The sequence below is a fragment of the Cannabis sativa genome, chromosome 4 (genome assembly GCF_029168945.1).
Source record: "Cannabis sativa cultivar Pink pepper isolate KNU-18-1 chromosome 4, ASM2916894v1, whole genome shotgun sequence".
In the NCBI taxonomy this organism is placed as follows: domain Eukaryota; kingdom Viridiplantae; phylum Streptophyta; class Magnoliopsida; order Rosales; family Cannabaceae; genus Cannabis; species Cannabis sativa.
Genome location: NC_083604.1, coordinates 9534020 through 9553155, shown reverse-complemented (window position 1 = coordinate 9553155; position 19136 = coordinate 9534020). Strand labels below are relative to the sequence as shown.

General features: G+C 32.1%; 1 protein-coding gene across 1 annotated transcript; it reads right to left on the bottom strand.

Annotated features, from left to right (window-relative positions):
• Window positions 1-12426: 12426 nt before the first annotated feature.
• LOC115712101 (cytochrome P450 78A5) lies at window positions 12427-15459 on the bottom strand. Its single transcript, XM_030640332.2, has 2 exons — window positions 14245-15459; window positions 12427-13409 (listed from the first exon to the last, which is right to left on the bottom strand). The coding sequence occupies exons 1-2, from the start codon at window positions 15217-15219 to the stop codon at window positions 12798-12800; spliced, it is 1587 nt and encodes a 528-aa protein (XP_030496192.2). The 5' UTR covers window positions 15220-15459; the 3' UTR covers window positions 12427-12797.
• Between the last annotated feature and the right edge of the window lie 3677 nt (window positions 15460-19136).

Below are 19136 nucleotides of genomic sequence, written 5' to 3'. Positions count from 1 at the left end.
GTCTAAGTTAGATGATGAGGAATAGAAAGTTCAACATAAAAATTCCATTGCCTATATTAGACGATGGATGAATATAACTTTTCATGAGCATATCTCTAATGAAACAAGAGTTGATGTCGTTTGGAAAAGCTAGAAAATCTTTTTGCGAAGAGAACGACTAGCAATAAAATTTCTATACTTAGAAGACTTGTAAATTTAAAGTACAATGGTGGTGGTAGTATGGTTGAGCATACAAGTCAATTTTAGAGTCTTGCAAACCAGTTAGTTTCCATGAAGATGAATATAGATGGTGAGATGTAAGCATCATTACTCATCAGTTCTTTACCAAAAAGTTGGGACACGTTGGTGATAGCAGTTTCTAATTCCATGCCAGAAGGGAATTTGACTATGGATTTGGTCAAAGATAGTTTGCTTAATGAAGATGCCAGAAGAAAAGCACATGGTGAAATTTCTTCTTCTTCTGAGGCTCTTGTTACTGAAAAGCATGACAGACGGGGACAAAGTCAGGCTAAAAATTAGCATGGTTCTAGAAGAAGATCCAAGTCTTGAAAAGATATCAAGTGTTATCATTGTAACAAGTCATGTTACTTAATAAGGAATTGTAGAATATTAAAAAGAGAGCAGAATCAAGGAAAGAAAAATGAGAAAGAGACTAATACAGTTTCCACTAAAGGTGATGTTTTCATTGTATAAGATGATTGGTGTGTTAGTCTTGCAACCCAAGATTGTAGTTGGGTGATTTATTTTGGCATTTCATTCCATGTTATTGCTCGTAGTGATTTCTTTACTTCTTACACTACTGGTGATTTTGGCAATGTCAGAATAGGAAATAATAATACATCAAAGATTGTGGGTATTAGAGATATTTGCTTGAAAACTAGTGTTGGTAGCAAATTAATTCTCAAAGATGTTAGGCATGTTCCAAACATTCGCATTAACTTGATATCTACCGGAAGACTTCTGATCAGGGATAGTGAGCAAAAAAAAAGCCGCTTATGATCGAGTTGTCCAAGATGGTGAGCAAATAAAATAGCTACCATTTTGAGGGGAGATGTTAAAGAGTCCCACATTGCTATCGTGTGGAAAGATAATAGAATATATAAGATGCATGGGCTATTCCTCCCATTGCCAATTGATTTTGAGATGAAATCCTATTCACCTTATCCCAAATTCTAACATTTTTTAGCCGATGCAACAACCGTAGCCATATAATGTAAAAATAAAATATATTTGTTAATTAGATAGAAAAATTAAGATAAAAATTTAAATTTTCCTAATAATACTTTTAATGAGTAATACCATTAAAAGTACACTCATATATATTAAATTTCTATATCTATACAATATGGTTTAATTCATAGTTTTACAATTAATTATGTTTTGAGGCCAATAATTTTGAAAATATATTATAAATTTTTCTATCAAATTTGAGAAAAATATAATTCCTATGTTTTTGCGATCTATAGATGTAGAAGTCAAATAATTGAAAATTTCTCTACAATTAAGGGAAAAAAAAATTCAAACCTTCAAACATAGGATCAAAATAATGGTATAGGTTATGAATATCTAATTGGGTGTACCAATTTACCATATTTATCTTTTCAATTTTTTCTCTTTTCCATATATCTACATCTAATCTAAGAAATATCACTTTGGGTTCGAACTTAATTACATTTTAACAATTTAATTAAAAAATATTTAAATAAATCCTAAAAAGCAAAATCTTCTCTTTTCCCAACTTTGGAAAAAGAAATTGTTAATTGTTAAGGCGGCTTCCAAGTCATTACAACATTCTAGGTTTGTGCAATTTCGTTGCAAAAACATTATTGGACTATGATGTTTTTTTGTACCAATCATGTACTGTATTATTATATAAGATACTTTAAGGCATGCCCCTAAAGTTTAGGCTTTTTTAGATCCAAAGCTCTCGGTATTGCTTTTTATAATTCCCTCTCCTCTTGCACCATCTAATTAAATATTTTAATGACACTTTTTTATTTTTTTTTATTAAAAGAAATTTGCTCACATAAGCAACTCTTTCAATTAATTACCATGTTAATGTTATAATGCTCCACATTAGTGTAGTTTGATTGAATAGGGTCCCACCAAATAAAGCATTACTTCAAATATAAATGCCTAGGATGTGTCACAGTACCATTTATATCCTTTTATAATTTTTGTTAGCAAGAAAGTATACTCCTTTTTACAGCAAATATTCAATTTATGCTAAGTGTCAGTTTTCTGAATGCTCGTTTTTTTTATTGTAAAAGGAATCGAACTTTATATGCATATTTATATATTTACATATATAGTGTCGCTACTTTAGTGGAGTTCAGTAGGTTAAAAAGAAAAAGAGAGAGTACATAATCAATCTAGTACATAATCTTTAATTTTGAATGCTTTATTATCAGATTTTGTGTAGTTTCTATCTGTATATTTGAAGGGTATATACTATCAGTGTGTATAATATTCTCATAGCATTAGAAGCCAAAGGAGGCTAGGCAATCAAAATTTATATATATACAATTTTCTTTTAGAAATGTCTATATAAGATGTTCTCCACTAATTCTTTAATTTCCAAAAGTTGTGTCAGTGTAAATATATATTTATAGAGTTAAATTAAATTCTAACTAGTATCATCAAAATTTAAAAATTCTTCTAAAAGGACAAGTCAAAATACAAGTTAAAATAGTAGTTTATGTGCGAAAAGAGCCACTTGTCATCGAGGCATGCAAGATTGGTGAATAAAAAAAATTAGTCATTATCTTGAAAAGAATGTTAAAGAATCACACATTCATAATATCTAGAAATTAAATATCATATATAAAATGGATGAACTACTCCTCTTATTGTGAATTAATTTTGAAATAAATCTCTATGCATCTTACAATTCTCACATATATATATGTATTCAATGTGAATAAGGTATCTCTTTCACTCAATAATTAGGAGTTCAATAAGTTAATCACTATTTAAAAGAACAATTCTATTACTCTAGTGTAGTGATAAAATTTTTAAGGGGTTTTTTCATAAATATTAGATTTTAAGGTATGTTTTATATTTATATAGTCACACAATAAATTTTACAAAAATACTGCCCTGATATTTTTTTTTTCCTTTTATATTGTACACATCGTAAATCACATACGACACCTCCATCTTTCATAACCACGGACAGAATCACCACATCAACATGAGAACACCAAGAAAATAACTATTAATTTCGGCAAGATGGAACAAAAACAATGAAATCGACACAAATAAACACCCAAAAACTTCATCAAGATCAGAATTCAATGAATAAAAAAGGCTAGACACTTAAACCCACATAATTCTTTTAAATAAAAAATTAAAAATAATTGCCCAAACATAGATCTTGAATTCAATAATAAAAACAATCTGTATTTTATGAAATTGTATTTATTTACGTGCGTGATTGAAGTAAATGCAAATTAATATACATCATTCCCGAGAAAAAAAAGTCGATTAGTAAATTGCGTTGAATTTTAAAATTTCTAACGTTGTTCTAGAGTCATTCTTGATTAATTACCTACATTATATTGGAAATTAGGGATATAGATAAAAATTAGGCACCCAAATGATAGCTGGACCACCGAAACAAAAAGAATAAACGTCGATGGTTTTCTTACTGTTGTTTTACTATTGTTGTCTTTGTGTTAAAATATTGAATTGTTGAAATACTATCAAAATATTGCAGGTTATGGAATCTATACTAGTTCTCTTGATGAGCAATGAGCGATGGGAAGAAGGAAAAAATTATGTCAATTATGAGGCTAGTGGAGAATTGATACCAAAAGATTGCAAGTATGAACAGCAGGTTCAAATTCTACTCTCTTCACTGGCGTGCGACCCCACAAAAATAACCATGCTAATCTAGTACCAAGCAAAAGATGGAATACCACCGATTAAAATATTCAATGATCCGGGCCTTTTATTTTACTTGCAACTGAAGATCAAAGAAACTGATTTTACCATATGTCCATTATGCGTCAACACAAAGAACAACAACACAACAATCGCTGCAATACCAATGTTCATATCAAAAACAACACAATATCAACAAAATGTGGAAATGCTTGAGAACAACGCGCCAATAACCTAATCATATACATTGGAAGAAGGAGAAACTAAAACAGAAGAAGGTAACAAAAACCAATTCGACATAGTTGACTATGAAAATCTCATTGATGAAGAAATGATAGAAAAAATTAAAAACAACAATAAAAAAATAGATTAGAATGTTGACATCAACAACACAAAGTTCATAATAGATAAATTCCACCCTGAAGTTGAAAAAGAACATGCATATAAAGATAATGAAACACTCAAGAGAGTACTGAGCTACTATGCAATCAAAAATAACTTCCAATTCAAGGTTTGGAGGTCGTGCTCTTAAGAATATTGTTTGAAGTGTGTTTTTGAAAGCTATAATTGGTCTCTACAAGCATCAATAAATGGGCCAACAAATACTTTCATAATCAAGAGTTTCTAAAAAATCCATACCTGCCTAATAAATGTTAGATATGAAGACTGAAGGCAAGCAACAACAAAATTCATAGGAGAATGCATCAAACACATGATTCTGGACATAGAGACAAAAACAACACCACTAGATAAGAAACGAGAATTGAAACACAGGTACGGAATCAAGATGAACTACATGAAAGCTTGGAGAAGTAAAGAGCATGCTACAAATGACCTAGGAGGAAATGCTAAGGAATCATACAGCCTGATACTAAGTTTCTTGCACATGGTGCAAAAAAGCAACCCTAGATCAATTGTGGATTTGAAAATAGTAGAAGATAACATTGTGCTGTTTGTTTTTATAGCTTTGGATGCTTCGATAAAAGGGCAGGAAACATGCAGGTCAACAATAGTGGTCGACGGTACATTCCTGAAAGCAACTTACGGAGGAACATTGTTGTCTTCATGCACACAAGATGCATTAGGTCACATATTTCTACTTGCATTCTATGTTGTTGATTCCAAAAATGATAAATCTTGGGAATGATTTTTCAAAAATTAAAAAGAAGCATATGGCGTGAGAGAAAAATAGTGTCTAATTTCAGATAGAAACGAGAGCGTGATCAAAGTAGCAAGAGAAATATTCACAAAAATCACACGCGCATACAGTGGATATCACCTAGTAAACAACCTTAAAAAAACTTTAAAACACATGCTGCTAAGTACAACCTACCATTCTTTGGAGCAGTGAAAGCATACACAAAAAGACAATTTGAGTACCACATGACAGAACTAGATGGCTTGGACAAACGCATAAGACCGTACTTGAAAAAAGTCAATTATGAGAAATGGTCAAGGATTCATAGTAAAAATTAGAGATATTCCACCATGACCTCAAACATAGTAGAATCACTAAACTTGGAAAATTTAATAGTAAGGGAGCTTCCAATTACAACACTAATGGAATGCTTGAGAGCATTAGTGCAACAATGGACATATAGTAATAGGACAAAAGCACAAAACACATTTACTACATTGGCACCACCTAGAGAACAGATGATACTGGAAAGCTAAACATACTCATTGAACCTGGAGGTGAGATCTAGATTATGCAGTTTAAATTGTTAAACCAAAATCATTCTGGGGCTATTAAGGTTTTTCTAGCATTTTTGTAGGGGTGTCCCACTATTGTTCTCTATGTATAATAAATGTTGGTTTCAAATAACACAGGTAAAATCAACCACTCATTATTTGTTTCAGGTAATCATAATGAAAAAATTATGGACAATAGACCTCAAAGAGCGAACATGCACGTGCAACAGTTTCTAAATCGATAAAATGCCATGTGGACATGTTGTGGCTGTGTTGAAGGAGATAAACATGGACCCATACAAGTATTGCTCAGATTACTACACAAAGAAAAATTGGCTAGCAATTTATGAAGGAACAATGTACCCAATAGGAAACCAAAGTGAGTGGGATGTACCACAAAATGTGAAAAACGTAATAGTCTTCCCTCTAGTTGAAAAGGTGAAATCTAGAAGACAAGAAAAAAGAAGGATGGAAGCTGGCTGGGAATAGAAACAACATAACAAGAGCAGCAAATGTGAGAAGCTAGGGCACAACAAGAGAACATGCAGTAGAAGACATCAAAAATAAAGAGAACAAAAACAACTTAAGAACAACAGTGGAAAAATTGAACATACATTTAGGCATAAGATACTAAAGAAAGAATTTTCATACAAGTTTTATTATTTTTCTATTACTATTATAAGGGATGTCAATGTAACACCCTACTAGATTAGATGTGTTATTGTGATTCAAATACTAAATGTGCAATTCGTTGCTAATCAACAGATTTATTAAAAATTGTGTTTAATTAAAATTTTCATAATTAACCTTTAACTTTAATTAAATAAACTTTACATTATTCGAAATTTTGTCTTTTAAAAGTTACAACTGTACTATAAAATATTTATTTACAGAAGCTGTCGTTTAGAGACTAACAAAATATAGCCTGCTGCCTTGAAGATCGAATACTCCAGGTCTAACTGCCCTGATATTTACAATCTTCATTAGCTCGAACTCACTATTGTTCAGCCTTAGCCTTGCCCTTACCTACACATGTAAACAATAACAGTGAGTCGACAGACTCAGTAAGAAAAGTATAATCATAACATAACATAAACCAGATTATAACTAGGCGCCCATACACCCAAATATAACAATATCCCGCATCCCACACTTACTGAGTCTAGAACGTTCGTACGACAATACTATTAACCATAATATCAGCATATACTCGATACTCTATTCGTACCGATGTGATAGCGTCAATCAGTACTCATGCCAAACATACATTCGTTGGTATCCAGTGTAGCTCTATGTGCACTGATATCGCTATATCAATATGTTATCTAATAGGCATTCATAAACATGCACGCTAAATATATAATCATAAATGCATATAATTATACTAATCTTACATTGATTCTAAATTTAAGTGTGCCGGTCAACTTGAGTGAAAACTATTGCTTGACGATTTATAGGCCCCTAAGTCACAACATTCATAAAAATTGATAAGTGATATGCCAAATCACTTTTTGGGAACTTAAAATCAAAACTAGAAGTATTCCTATCAATGGATAGCGTGACAATACCCTAAATATCGTCAAAACACAAAAAGCTAGGGTTCCAATACTGTTAGAACCGGTAAACTGGATTGCCAAAATGGAAAACTGGTTCTTAGGGTTCGGCCTGGGGAAACGGTTAACTAGTTTTACAGGGCTACCTAAATCAATTAACTGGTTCCTTGTAGAAAACCCTAAAATTAACACCATGAACTCAAATTTATCCCAAATCCAACCAAACTCTCCAGACCACCTAATTAAACAATATCAAACATACTTCAAGCAACAAAATAAGTATAAACCTCTGAATCCAAATCTGCCATTAAAGAACAAAGTTTGAGGTTAAAAGCTCAAACTTTGATCTTTCTCCAAATTAACAACAAAACCAGCTCAGAATCAACTTAAATAATCATAAAAAATCATCAAAAAAACACCTTAAAACAAAGCCACCTTGTACAAAAATAAATCCTATGTGGCCATGCAAGCTACAGTTTTCTGTTGCCTGTGGACTCGGTGGATGCCCTGACCCTATGCACACATGGGCGTCTAAAGACCATACAAACGATTTTTTTTGACCAAGTTTGGCTTTGTTTTGTTTTCTTTTCTTGTTTTCTTGAGTTTAAATTTTTGTTTTCATCAAAACAAATCCTATGTGGCCATGCAAGCCACGGTTTTCTGTTGCCTGTGGACTCGGTGTTGGGTTTTATGCCTTAAATAAAACTCTGTTTCAATGTAATCCAGATTATTCAATATCAATAAAATAACAGAAGTATTTTTCATTCATTTATGAATGTTTTGGTTCGCCTTATCAATTGTTTATCTATTTGATTTATAAATTCATTCAAACCTTTTCACACACTTGATCATGTTTATTGTGTTGTCAACACAGTGGAAACTAAACATGATTATGTGATTAAAGATTCCTAGATTTATCAGAACACTAGGGTTTTACTGATATGACAATCTACAACAGAGTTTACTTGCATTTGGTGAAATGCTATGTTCTTTCCAGAGCATTGGTTAAAGTAAAGCTTGGGTTGAATGCATGGAGTATGCATTGGAATGGACCGATATTGATTTTGATATAGATTTATTAAATTTACCGTAATATCTATTCAATTCAATATCACTTAGTTAATCCTAGATCAAATGATCTTAATCCTGATATGATTAGGTTCAGTCTCAAGAGTATTATTCGTGTTCTTTGATTTGTTAGTTAAGCTTACTTTTGGGTCAGGGTGATACGTACATTTTGGGAACACGGTAGTGCAATTGAGTGGGAGCGCTAACATAAATATGGAATCTATAGCTTCTATCTGGCGAATAGAAAGTAAAGGATGATTTCCTTCGAGCTTAACCAAACGAAAATAAATGGTGGAGTACTCATTTCACTTAGCTGAAATATCATTTATATAGGGTTAAGTGTTTTAAGGATAAAATACATTGTAGCGTCTTGCGGTAATTTGATCCATTTACAGTGTAAATCATCTATATAGAGGATCATTGATCAAATTAAGATTATAACAATGGATAATTAATGACGTGTCTATATGGTGGAACATATAGAGCGTTCTATATAGCTGAGAGTGCAATTCTAAGTTCTATGCGTGGATTCAACGAAGAATTAATAAGTCAGTGAATTCAAGATGTAAATTCTTGATCTGCTTATTGGAAGCTTGGATATAAAGACCCATGGTCCCCACACTAGTTGAGACAATATTACTTGTAAGACTCATTTAATTGGTTTTAATTAATCAATTATAATTCTCAAGTTAGACTATGTCTATTTGTGAATTTATCACTTATTAAGGGCAAAACAGTAAATAGAGAGTTTATAGGATATATTTATTAATTAGGAAACTTTGATTAGTTTAATTAATAAATAAAATAAATGACAATATATTATTTGATAATTAATTATAATTATTAAATAATTAGATTTGACATTTATGTGGTTGAATGAGAAAATTGGCAATTTTAGAGAATGGGAAACTAGAAATGATAAAATAGGAAAGTTGCAAAAGTGAAAGGCTTGTTTCCACATTGCTATGGCCGGCCACTTTACTTGCCTTTTTGTCATTTATTTTTTCAATTTTAATGTCAAGTAATTCAATCCTAACCCTATGTGGTATTCTATAAATAGAAGGTAAAGGCTCCAAGATTCACACACACATAACTGCATTCTTTTCTTACACACAAACACTCCTGAGCCGCCACTCTCTCTCTCTCTCTCTCTCTCTCTCTCTCTCTCTCTCTCTCTCTCTCTCTCTCTCTCTCTCTCTCTCTCTCTCTTTCTTCTCTGTTTTTTGAAATCCCTCTAAGTGATAGAGTAGTGCCCACACACATCAAGTAATACCTCAATCATAGTGAGGAAGAAATTTGTCATGCGGGGGTCGAGTCAACAAAGAAGGACATTCAGGCTCAGATCTTGATTATACTCTGCGACAGAAAGGAATCAAGGGTTAGAGATCTGAGTGGGAGGAGACATATTATTCCGCTGCACCCAATGTAAGGTTTCTCATAATTTATATGCGTTTAATTAATTTCGTTTTAAAAGTACATATTTAGGTTGTTAATCAATATACTTGTGAGTAGATCTAAGATCCTGGTAAAATAATTCCAACACTCGGTCGATGCCACGACCCTATGCACGCATGGGCACTTGTGGACCATGCTAAAGATTTTTTTAACATAGTTTTGCTTTGCTTTGTTTTGTTTTCTTGTTTTCTTGAGTTTAACTTTTGGTTTTCATCCATACAAAGCCAATGTGGCCATGCAAGCCACAGTTTTCCGTTGCTTGTGGACTTGGTCGATGCCACGGATCTAACTTTTCTTGGTGAGATCAAAGGATGTAGTCTTGGTCATTCATCCATCTCAAGAATTCTCGTCTGTACTGAGCGAATACATCCCAATTAGCAGCACATGGTTCTTCAGTTAGGCTGGCTTGGTAGATGGCCTCTCTTAGTCTAGCCAACTCGAGATCTTCTCCCAAGTCCACATGAGGCTCACCGATTCCTGGTCTTGTCTCTCCAGCATAGTACTAGAGACGAGATCTGGTTGTTATTCATGGGGGCTGTTCACTAAGGGTCCTTCCTTCAGTGGGAGGCACTAGTGGAGGGTCCTCTTTTGGAGGCAAGGGTCTGCTGTTCACATCCACCAGGATGTTCATGTCACTCTCGCTAGCTATAGTGACTAGATTCGAGGTGCCTGCCGTGGTGGCAGGATTGGCCACATTTGCGGTGTTCATGGGAATTCCAGTAGCGGCTGGAACATGGACATCAAGATCTGCAGTCAGAGGGTCTTGAGGAAGACCCAATGATACAGATGGAGCAATTAGAGTTCTCCTCGTGTTAACCATGATGTTTGATCAGTTATGATATCAACTCGCTCTCAATGAAAGCACCAAACTGTTGACCTTAGAAATTGACCAACCAACAACAAGGTCATATTAAACTGATGCTTGCCACGTGTTACAAACTCGAAATTAAATGAACACGAGGATTTTTATAGAGGTTCGACCCCCTTAATTAGCGGGTAATGACCTACTCCCCATTTAATTGTATTGATACAAAGAGATAACACTATTCGGATCATTATGGGTGGGATTTGATATGGCTATCTATGGTTACAAAGTAGGAATCAAAGATGGCTAATCTCAAGTGTTGAGAGATGCTATAGTAGATGCGAGAGAGAGAGAGAGAGAGAGAGAGAGAGAGAGAGAGAGAGAGAGAGAGAGAGAGAGAGAGAGAGAGAGAGAGAGAGAGAGAGAGAGAGAGAGTGAGAGTGGAGTGGAGTGAGTTATCAAACTTAGTTATCAGTTAATGACTTAGAATGAGACTTAGGGTTTTCAGGGTTGAGTTAAGGCTCTTTATATAGGAGAGTTTAAATCATAATTAATAAATAAATAAGTAGTATTTACATATTAAATTGATTAAATACAAAAAACTAAAATATAGGTCTTTTTCATCTACTTTATTGGGCTGTTAAGGCCCAATTTGCGGTCCAACTAGTAGTCCACGTGTAAGTTTGTGCACCAGAATCCTGCAAGGTCCAATCCTGGCCAGCGAGGCACCTGCAGGAAGCAGGCTGGAGCCTTGTGCTGTCCAAAAGTTGGCCGGCCAGCCCCTTAAGGTGGCTAGTCTGCCACTTGTCATCTTATTTGAGTGTCAGGTACCCCGTTGGCTAGAGTGCTAACTTGAACTCCTTGTTGGTTAGTTGTACTGCCATGTGGCGCTAACATTGACCACGTAAGTATGTCACGTCATCTGGGCCAAAATCAGGATAACAACACCAATATAACGAGATTAGATTAGTTGCTTGGCAGTGGCAACTGTTTACTCTCCGGATGGAACAACCTTCGGCTTCAATCTTTATGCATTTACACTTGGTGTTACAATAGTGATAATCACCAACACCTATGAATTCACTAAAGATTGAGTTCTATAGCTTTATTTTTGTACAGAGAGAATTTAGAAGAGGAGGAGAAAGAATTCTAAATTGTGTCTCTGACTATAGAAGATGTTGGTATTTATAAGGTAATGTCTAAGAGTGTTGGAGAGATAGTAATGTTCTCAACTAACTTAACTGCCAAAATTGAAGCTTAAACAAACTAACTGGTTTTGACTGAATACTAACCAGACATAACTAACTTCAACAAACACCACAAATAGGATTAAGATGGGCTTAAAGTATCTTATTCTCAAACATTAAAATTTTATTATCTTTCTTATTAGGGTATCTCTCTTAATATTTGTCGTATTTTATGTTGCGACTCATAAATTAGCTAAACATATCCTTAAAATAGATAATGAGTTTTCTTAAACGAATGATATTCCTTTTAATAGTACTTTCTTCTCTTCTAAGGTGATCATAGCTAGAGATTGTGATGGTATCATGATTGAAGCCCGTACTTTTATTACTCTCGGAAGTGCCTCCCCTGAAGTGGCTGAAGTTATTGGTATCAAAGAAGTTTTGAGTTGGCTCAAGACTAAGACTTGGCCTTCGGTGATTGTTGAGACAGATTGCCTTGTTGCTGTTCAAGCAATACATAGCTCGGTGTGCCTCCCTTCTTACTTCGGATTTCTGGTTTCAGATTGTAAGAATTTGCTTGATGAATTATCTAATGTCTCTTTGATTTTTGTTAAACGCACTGCTAATAAGGCCGCGCATTTCCTTGCTCGGAGCTCTTGTTACTCGTCAGTACGTATCTTTGATGTAACCAACTCACCTTCTGAGTTGACGAACATTGTAATGGCTGATTCTATTTAATAAAATTGCCATATTTCCATTAAAAAAAAAAAAAAGGTGATCATGTAAAAAAAAAAATCAAAATTAACATATATTAATTAACATACATATATAGAATTTATTTACAGTTCTATTTTCATAATATTATACAAGAAAGATATAGGCTGAGGTGAGTCCCTGGCCTTAACAATCTAACTTAGTTAATCACTCGCCACACTCAAATTATTATTACAGGAAAACAAACTAAATATATTTTTTTGATACAATTATAAAGATCTTTCATGACCTTTAGTACGTATAGTTACGTTTTCCTTTACATATTAAAGCATATTTATAATTATAATTAATATATGGACCATACAGCAAACGATAATTAATAATAATAATAATAATAATAATAGGTACTATATATATAGCTTATTAATTAATAATTCATTATGGGCATGCATTGTTCAAACGAGGAGCCACGTGACACGTCACTGGGTTCTTCATCTCCATGGACAGCCTCAGGCACTCGGAGAGGTCCACAGGCTGAGCCGGGAGCCACTTGTACTGGTGTAGAAGCCTAGCTAGCCAGAGGTGCACAGTGGCCAGGCCCAGGGCCTTGCCTGGGCAAACTCTTCGGCCCGATCCAAATGGGGCTAACCTAAGATCAGAGCCCATTATGGTCACATCTTCTTCCATGAATCTCTCGGGCCTGAAAGCCCATGGATCCTCCCAAATGGATGGGTCGTGAGTTATGGCCCACATGTTAACCATTGCGGTTGTTCCAGCTGGTATGAAGTGCTTGTCTATATGGACATCGTGGACCGCCAGACGGGCCCATGAGAGTAATGGGCCTGGTGGGTGGAGTCGGAGGACTTCCTTGACAATAGCTTGGAGATATGGAAGGTTTGGAATGTCAGTTTCTCGCACGTGCCTGTTGTTGCCCACGCACGTGTCAATCTCATGCTGTACTTTTTCTTGCATGTCTTGGTGCAAAACCATCCTGGCCATTATCCATTCCAAAAGTATGGCAACCGTATCTGTGCCTCGAAATATCATTTCCTGAATATAAAAATAGTTATGATTAGAAATATATTAGTATTCCTAGTATTAGTGTATAAATAGAATAATTGAGAGGCCACCAATGCTTAAAGTTCAATGGAATAAGGAATGTTTTGTATGGATTGAGAACGTGGAGAGCACAAATAAAAATGAAAAGCATTTATGATTCTCAAGCTTGAATATATGGACCATAGAGTGACATCATATTCCTGTACATGATACCATATTATAATTTATTATAGAGTAACATTATTTTCAAAGTGGATAAATAAGTTCAACTATAAGATTTGTCTGGCACCCAATTTTTTTTTTGGGATAAAGTTATATTTCAATAATAACAATGTATTGTGTGAGGGTACATAGGAGAGTTAAGATTTGGGGTATGGTGTGGAGATTATTGGTTTGCTGTGACTATCCTTGTCTTCTCAAAAGATTGACTAATGAGTCAAATGGTTTTTTGGGCTGTAAGTGTTATAAAAAAACAAGTTGTTTGAAAGTAAAATACCCGTAAAGGACAAAATCATAAAGCCTTATTAAGGATAACAAAGCTGCAAAAGAAAACACTACCTATCAACTTCAAAAGAAACACTACAACTTTTATCTCTCAAAAGCAGAAAAGGGGAGTTCCTTCTTTACATACCAAAAAAGTCTTTTTCTCTTTTTTGTTTGGGTGTATCTAATGAGATGTCTTGTCATATCATAGGCTAACTCTTTCTTTTGGGATTTGATCATGGACTTTACTTTGAGTTAAATTAAACTTTAAAATTTTATAATTTAGTCACACGTGTGTGGGTTGTGTTTCGTAGTTTGATGAGGTAAAAAAAAGAGTGCTTACCCATAGTATAGCCACCATGTCCGAATCACTTAATTGGTCCTCATTTGGCAAAGCTAGCAAAGCACTAAGAAAATCATTATCATCAGGTTCAGATTCAGTAGTACCAAATGATATTTTCCTTTCTTTTACTATTTGACTCACGATATCATTGACCTTAGCCGCTAATATGTTGCACTTTCTTTTGACCCCAAAAAAGTCCAAAAATTTTAGAGGAAAATAATCCTCCAAATTAAATTTGGAAATTAATTCATATCCTTCGTTGACCATATCCCCTAAACGTTGACCAGCTTGATTTTCTAAACCCAAACGACTCCCAAAAACACTCTCCAACACATTAGTAAGAGAACCCTTTTGTAAAATACCTCTAAGACCCACCACCACACCTCTCTCATCCATTTCTTGCCCCACGCGCGCCAACATTTCGTCAGCCACGCGCTGGCGGAGCCCCTCCAGAGTGGCAATACGCCTTGGGGAGAACATATGAACGGCTGCGACTCTCCTAAGGTGGCGCCAATAGGTTCCGGCTGGAGCGAAACCTATGGCTCGCTCGAACATCAGCAAGCGAGCCGAGTCCTTGATCGGACGGTCAGTAAAGGACGATCCACCCAAGATTTCCTTGGCGGTTTCCGGGTGGCTACTGATGATGACTGGCGTAAAGCCGAGGCTCAGCGCCATGACGCGTTTCGCGTCGAAAGAAGCGGCCAAGTTGGCCAGTTTGCGATGAGCCAGTGGGCCCATTTCGGGTATAGTCCCTAAGATGGGCCAGCCCATTGGGCCTTGGAGTTTTGAGAAACGGTGGTTTGACTTTGACCAAGCCAAACCTCCGGGGACTAGCCACCGGTTGAGAAAGGAGTATACGAAGGAGAATAGTATTGAGAGAAATAGAGTGAAAGGCCATGGTGTTTGGTACAAAATGAAGCCAAAGGAAAAGAGTGTTAAGAGAGTGATTATTTTAGCTTGAAGAAATGGTTTCATTATCACAAGCTTGAAGTTAACTGGGGTTTTGTATTTTTTTTTTTTTTAAAGAAAAAGAAGAAGAAAATGCTATTGGGATTGTTCAGACATGGACATCTGTCGTGAAGAATCGCATGGAGTAGTGATTAGTATATATAGGGCTTAACCATATATGTAGGGTTAGTTTTGTTAACTATGGTTAGTTAGTACAAATACACACGTAAGCCCTTGTGTTATTGTATTGTGGTTCTTAAATTAATATGATCATTTTGAGGTAAATTGATATGGTAATGGCCTAATGGGATTTGGGGTTGAGCACGTGGCGAGTTTGCTAACAAAGGTTTTGCACACGTACGCCCTCGTGTTGTGTTTCAATGTTTGCTTTTTTCTAGAATAAGATCAATATTATAGATCATACTATATATATAAACATACATAAAATATGTTTGTGGATGATAAGTTGTTAGTGTTGTGATTACTATAATGCAATATGTAATATTCTTGTGATTATTAATTTATTTTCATAGTGTTGAACGATGGGGGCAAGCTTGTCCATTTCCCTCTAAAAGGGAAAAAAAGCTATAAATCCACGAGTTTTTTTTTGTAAGGAACAATTATATATAATTTTTGACACATAATCAAAAAAATTTATATGATATACTAACTTTTGTTATTTTTTTATAAAAATATTGTCATGTGGTATTTTTACTTTTTTACTGTATTTTTTATAAGTTTCATATTAAAGTATACTGTGTTAAGTTTTCACTAGTGTTTTATAGTTGTTCTACTATTGTTTTGAGTTGTTATGTTCTGTGTTCTACTGGTATTGTATAAAAACATAATATTTTTGAAAATATTTTCGTGTGACAGTATTTTTATAAAAATTAACTTAAATTCTAATATTTTTATAAGTTTCTTTAAAAAAAAAATTGATTCTTTCAAAAGGAAAAAAAAAAATACAAAATTGATATTATCAAAAAAAAAAAAAAAGAGAGAAAATGATATAAAACATATTGTTATCATTTACACTTGTGAAAGAAAAAATTGAGTAAGGCTAATTTCTTTTCTCCTTTAAATGAAAGTAAGGCTAATTTCGTAATAATTGTACTTTCTGTGGATAGATAGGCTCCACATATATATATAAGAAAATTTTATAATATGCAGCTTTTAAACGAGATGTACGGAAAAAATTTTGTATGGTGATATACTTATAGTTATTTAAAATATATATTTTCTAAAATTTTAAGAATTTTTTTGAAAAAAAAATACGCTGAAAATAGGATTCAAATAATGTATTGCATGCGTGACTGTTTTATTTTATATGCATATGAAATAAATTATTCTAACCCTGCAATCTATATTGTAAATTATTTTTAATTTTTTAAAATTTTATGTAATATCTTAAATAACTCCAACATACACGAATAAAAAAATAGATTATAAAGTTCTTTTAAATATGGAAATAGATAAAAAGATGCACTAGTATATTCATTTTAAGAAAATATATTGTAGAACTCATATATATAATATTTTAAATTAGCGTACCACCTTTACTTATATTGTAGGAATATTATTTATTATCTAAATTACGAAAAATTATATTCTAATTTTCTAATTTTTGATAGGACATTATATATAATGGTAATAATATACTATGATGTAAACAAAGTTTAAATTTTTTTATAGTTGCGTACATTATAATTATTTAAGATATTTTATAAAATTTGGAATAATGTACGATATAAAAATCAGTGTTTAAATAATCCATTTCACATACGTATAAAATAAAAGAGTCACGCGTACAACAAAGTGTTTAAATCTTATTTTTAGTATGTTAAATTTCTCCAAAGGTATCAAAATTTTACACGATATCTTAACTATAACGTACACACAACACGACTATGAAAAAAAATTAGACTAAAAAATTCTCTCAAATACCAAAATAAATAAAGAGTGCATCAGTGTAAAAAATTTCAAAAAGAAAAATAAGCTCACAGATAAGTGCTTGTTTGATTCTTATTTTTGTCATTATAATTATTTAAAATTAATTATTTGAAAACAAGTAAAATATAGATTATAATTATTATAACGTACAATATAAAATCGAGACATATACCGAAAATAAAAAGTATTTCTACTTAAGAACATATTAATTTTTATATGTAACTGTGAGAGCAATAATATCTATAAAGATCTCAAAAGGAATTTATCGTATCTAATTAGTGGTCAAGTCATCACATTCACAAGTACTCGTGTATAATCTAATTTGAATTGTATGGGTTCTTATTCAGCAACAAATAAAAAATAAACATAAAAAACATATGGGACTTTGTACGTATTACGCGTAGCATAATTTACAGTTAATTACTCTACATATATAATATGTATAAATATATTCACACTCAGATGGCTATTCACAATATTATGGATAAATTAATATTGTTTATAAAAATATGGCATAGAAATAATGTCATAAAATGTGACATATTTTTTTAAAAACAATTAAAATATGGGAATTTTATAAAATACAAAATAAGAAAATTATAACAAATGATCTTAAATCATAGCATTATATAAGTAAATACTTTTTACCATATAAAAAAAATCAATAATTTTTTTTTTGTATTTTTTTTTAAAATTAGGAGTGAATTACTTAAAGAACATGGTATATTTATATATTTTGAATATTAATTAACTTAGTATTATTATAAATTCTTTATGGTATATAATTTTATTATTACGATATATTAATTCTCAGTAATACAATATATCAAAGTAATACAATATATCAAATTGTATATATTTAATTATCTAATATATTTATTCGTTTTTGTTATAATATATTGATATTTTATAGTAAAAAAATTATATAACTTAATTTAATTATTATTTTTTTTGAATAAATTAATGTAAAGTAAATGTATTTTTTTTATAATTTTTATTAGTTAATTTATTATATTTGACCATTTTATTAATTTTTAAAAAAATAAACATTTACTAATTAATTTAGTTTTTAAATTTAAGCTCATTTTGCATCTCAACCCTACAAAATATGATTACCATAGAGTATATATTTACACCATATACTAACTTTTATTCAAAGTTTACAACAAAATAATTTTTACATTTATGCTTTCTCTATATTTTTTGTTTTTGTTTTTTTTTTTACTTTTTACTCTTTTTTATTTATTAAAGCTTCTATAAAGTTTTTTTTCTTTCTTATATCACTTTTATATTTTTTTTGGAAAATTCTATAATGCACTCTCTGATGTACTGATACATCTCTATCCGTTTTAGTATCTGAAATAATTTTTAGTCAAATTTTTCTCATGATCATGTATATTATAATTATTTAAAACATTCTGTAAAATTTTAAGAAATTCAAAAAATTTTAACACGCAGAATACTAGGTTCAAAAAGTATGTTGCACGCGTGGCTATTTTATTTTATACACGTCTAAAATAGACTGTTTGAATCTTATTTTATAAATTGTAAATTATTTCGAATTTCTTAAAATTTTGTAGGATATCTTAAATAACTATAATATACATGAATATGAAAAAAAAATTAGACTAAATTTTTTTTTTCTAGATGCCGAAATAAATAGAGGGTGCATTAGTACATCCCTTTTAAAAAAGTGCATTGTAGAATCACCTTTTTTTATTGTTTTTTTAGCTGACTTCTTCTTTTCTTTCTTTTCTTATGTATCCTCTCTACTATTTTTTTTTTTATCTTTACATATAAAATATATATAATAAATGTAAATTTTTATATATTTTTTTTTTCTAACAAGTTTTCACTCGCTCACAAAATTTTATTTTATTTTTTAACACTTAAACCATTTCATTCTATTTTTATTTAATTAATTACATTTTATAAAAAAAAAAATCTTAATTAATTTTTTTAACCTTTACGAAAATATGATTCTTTTACTTTAA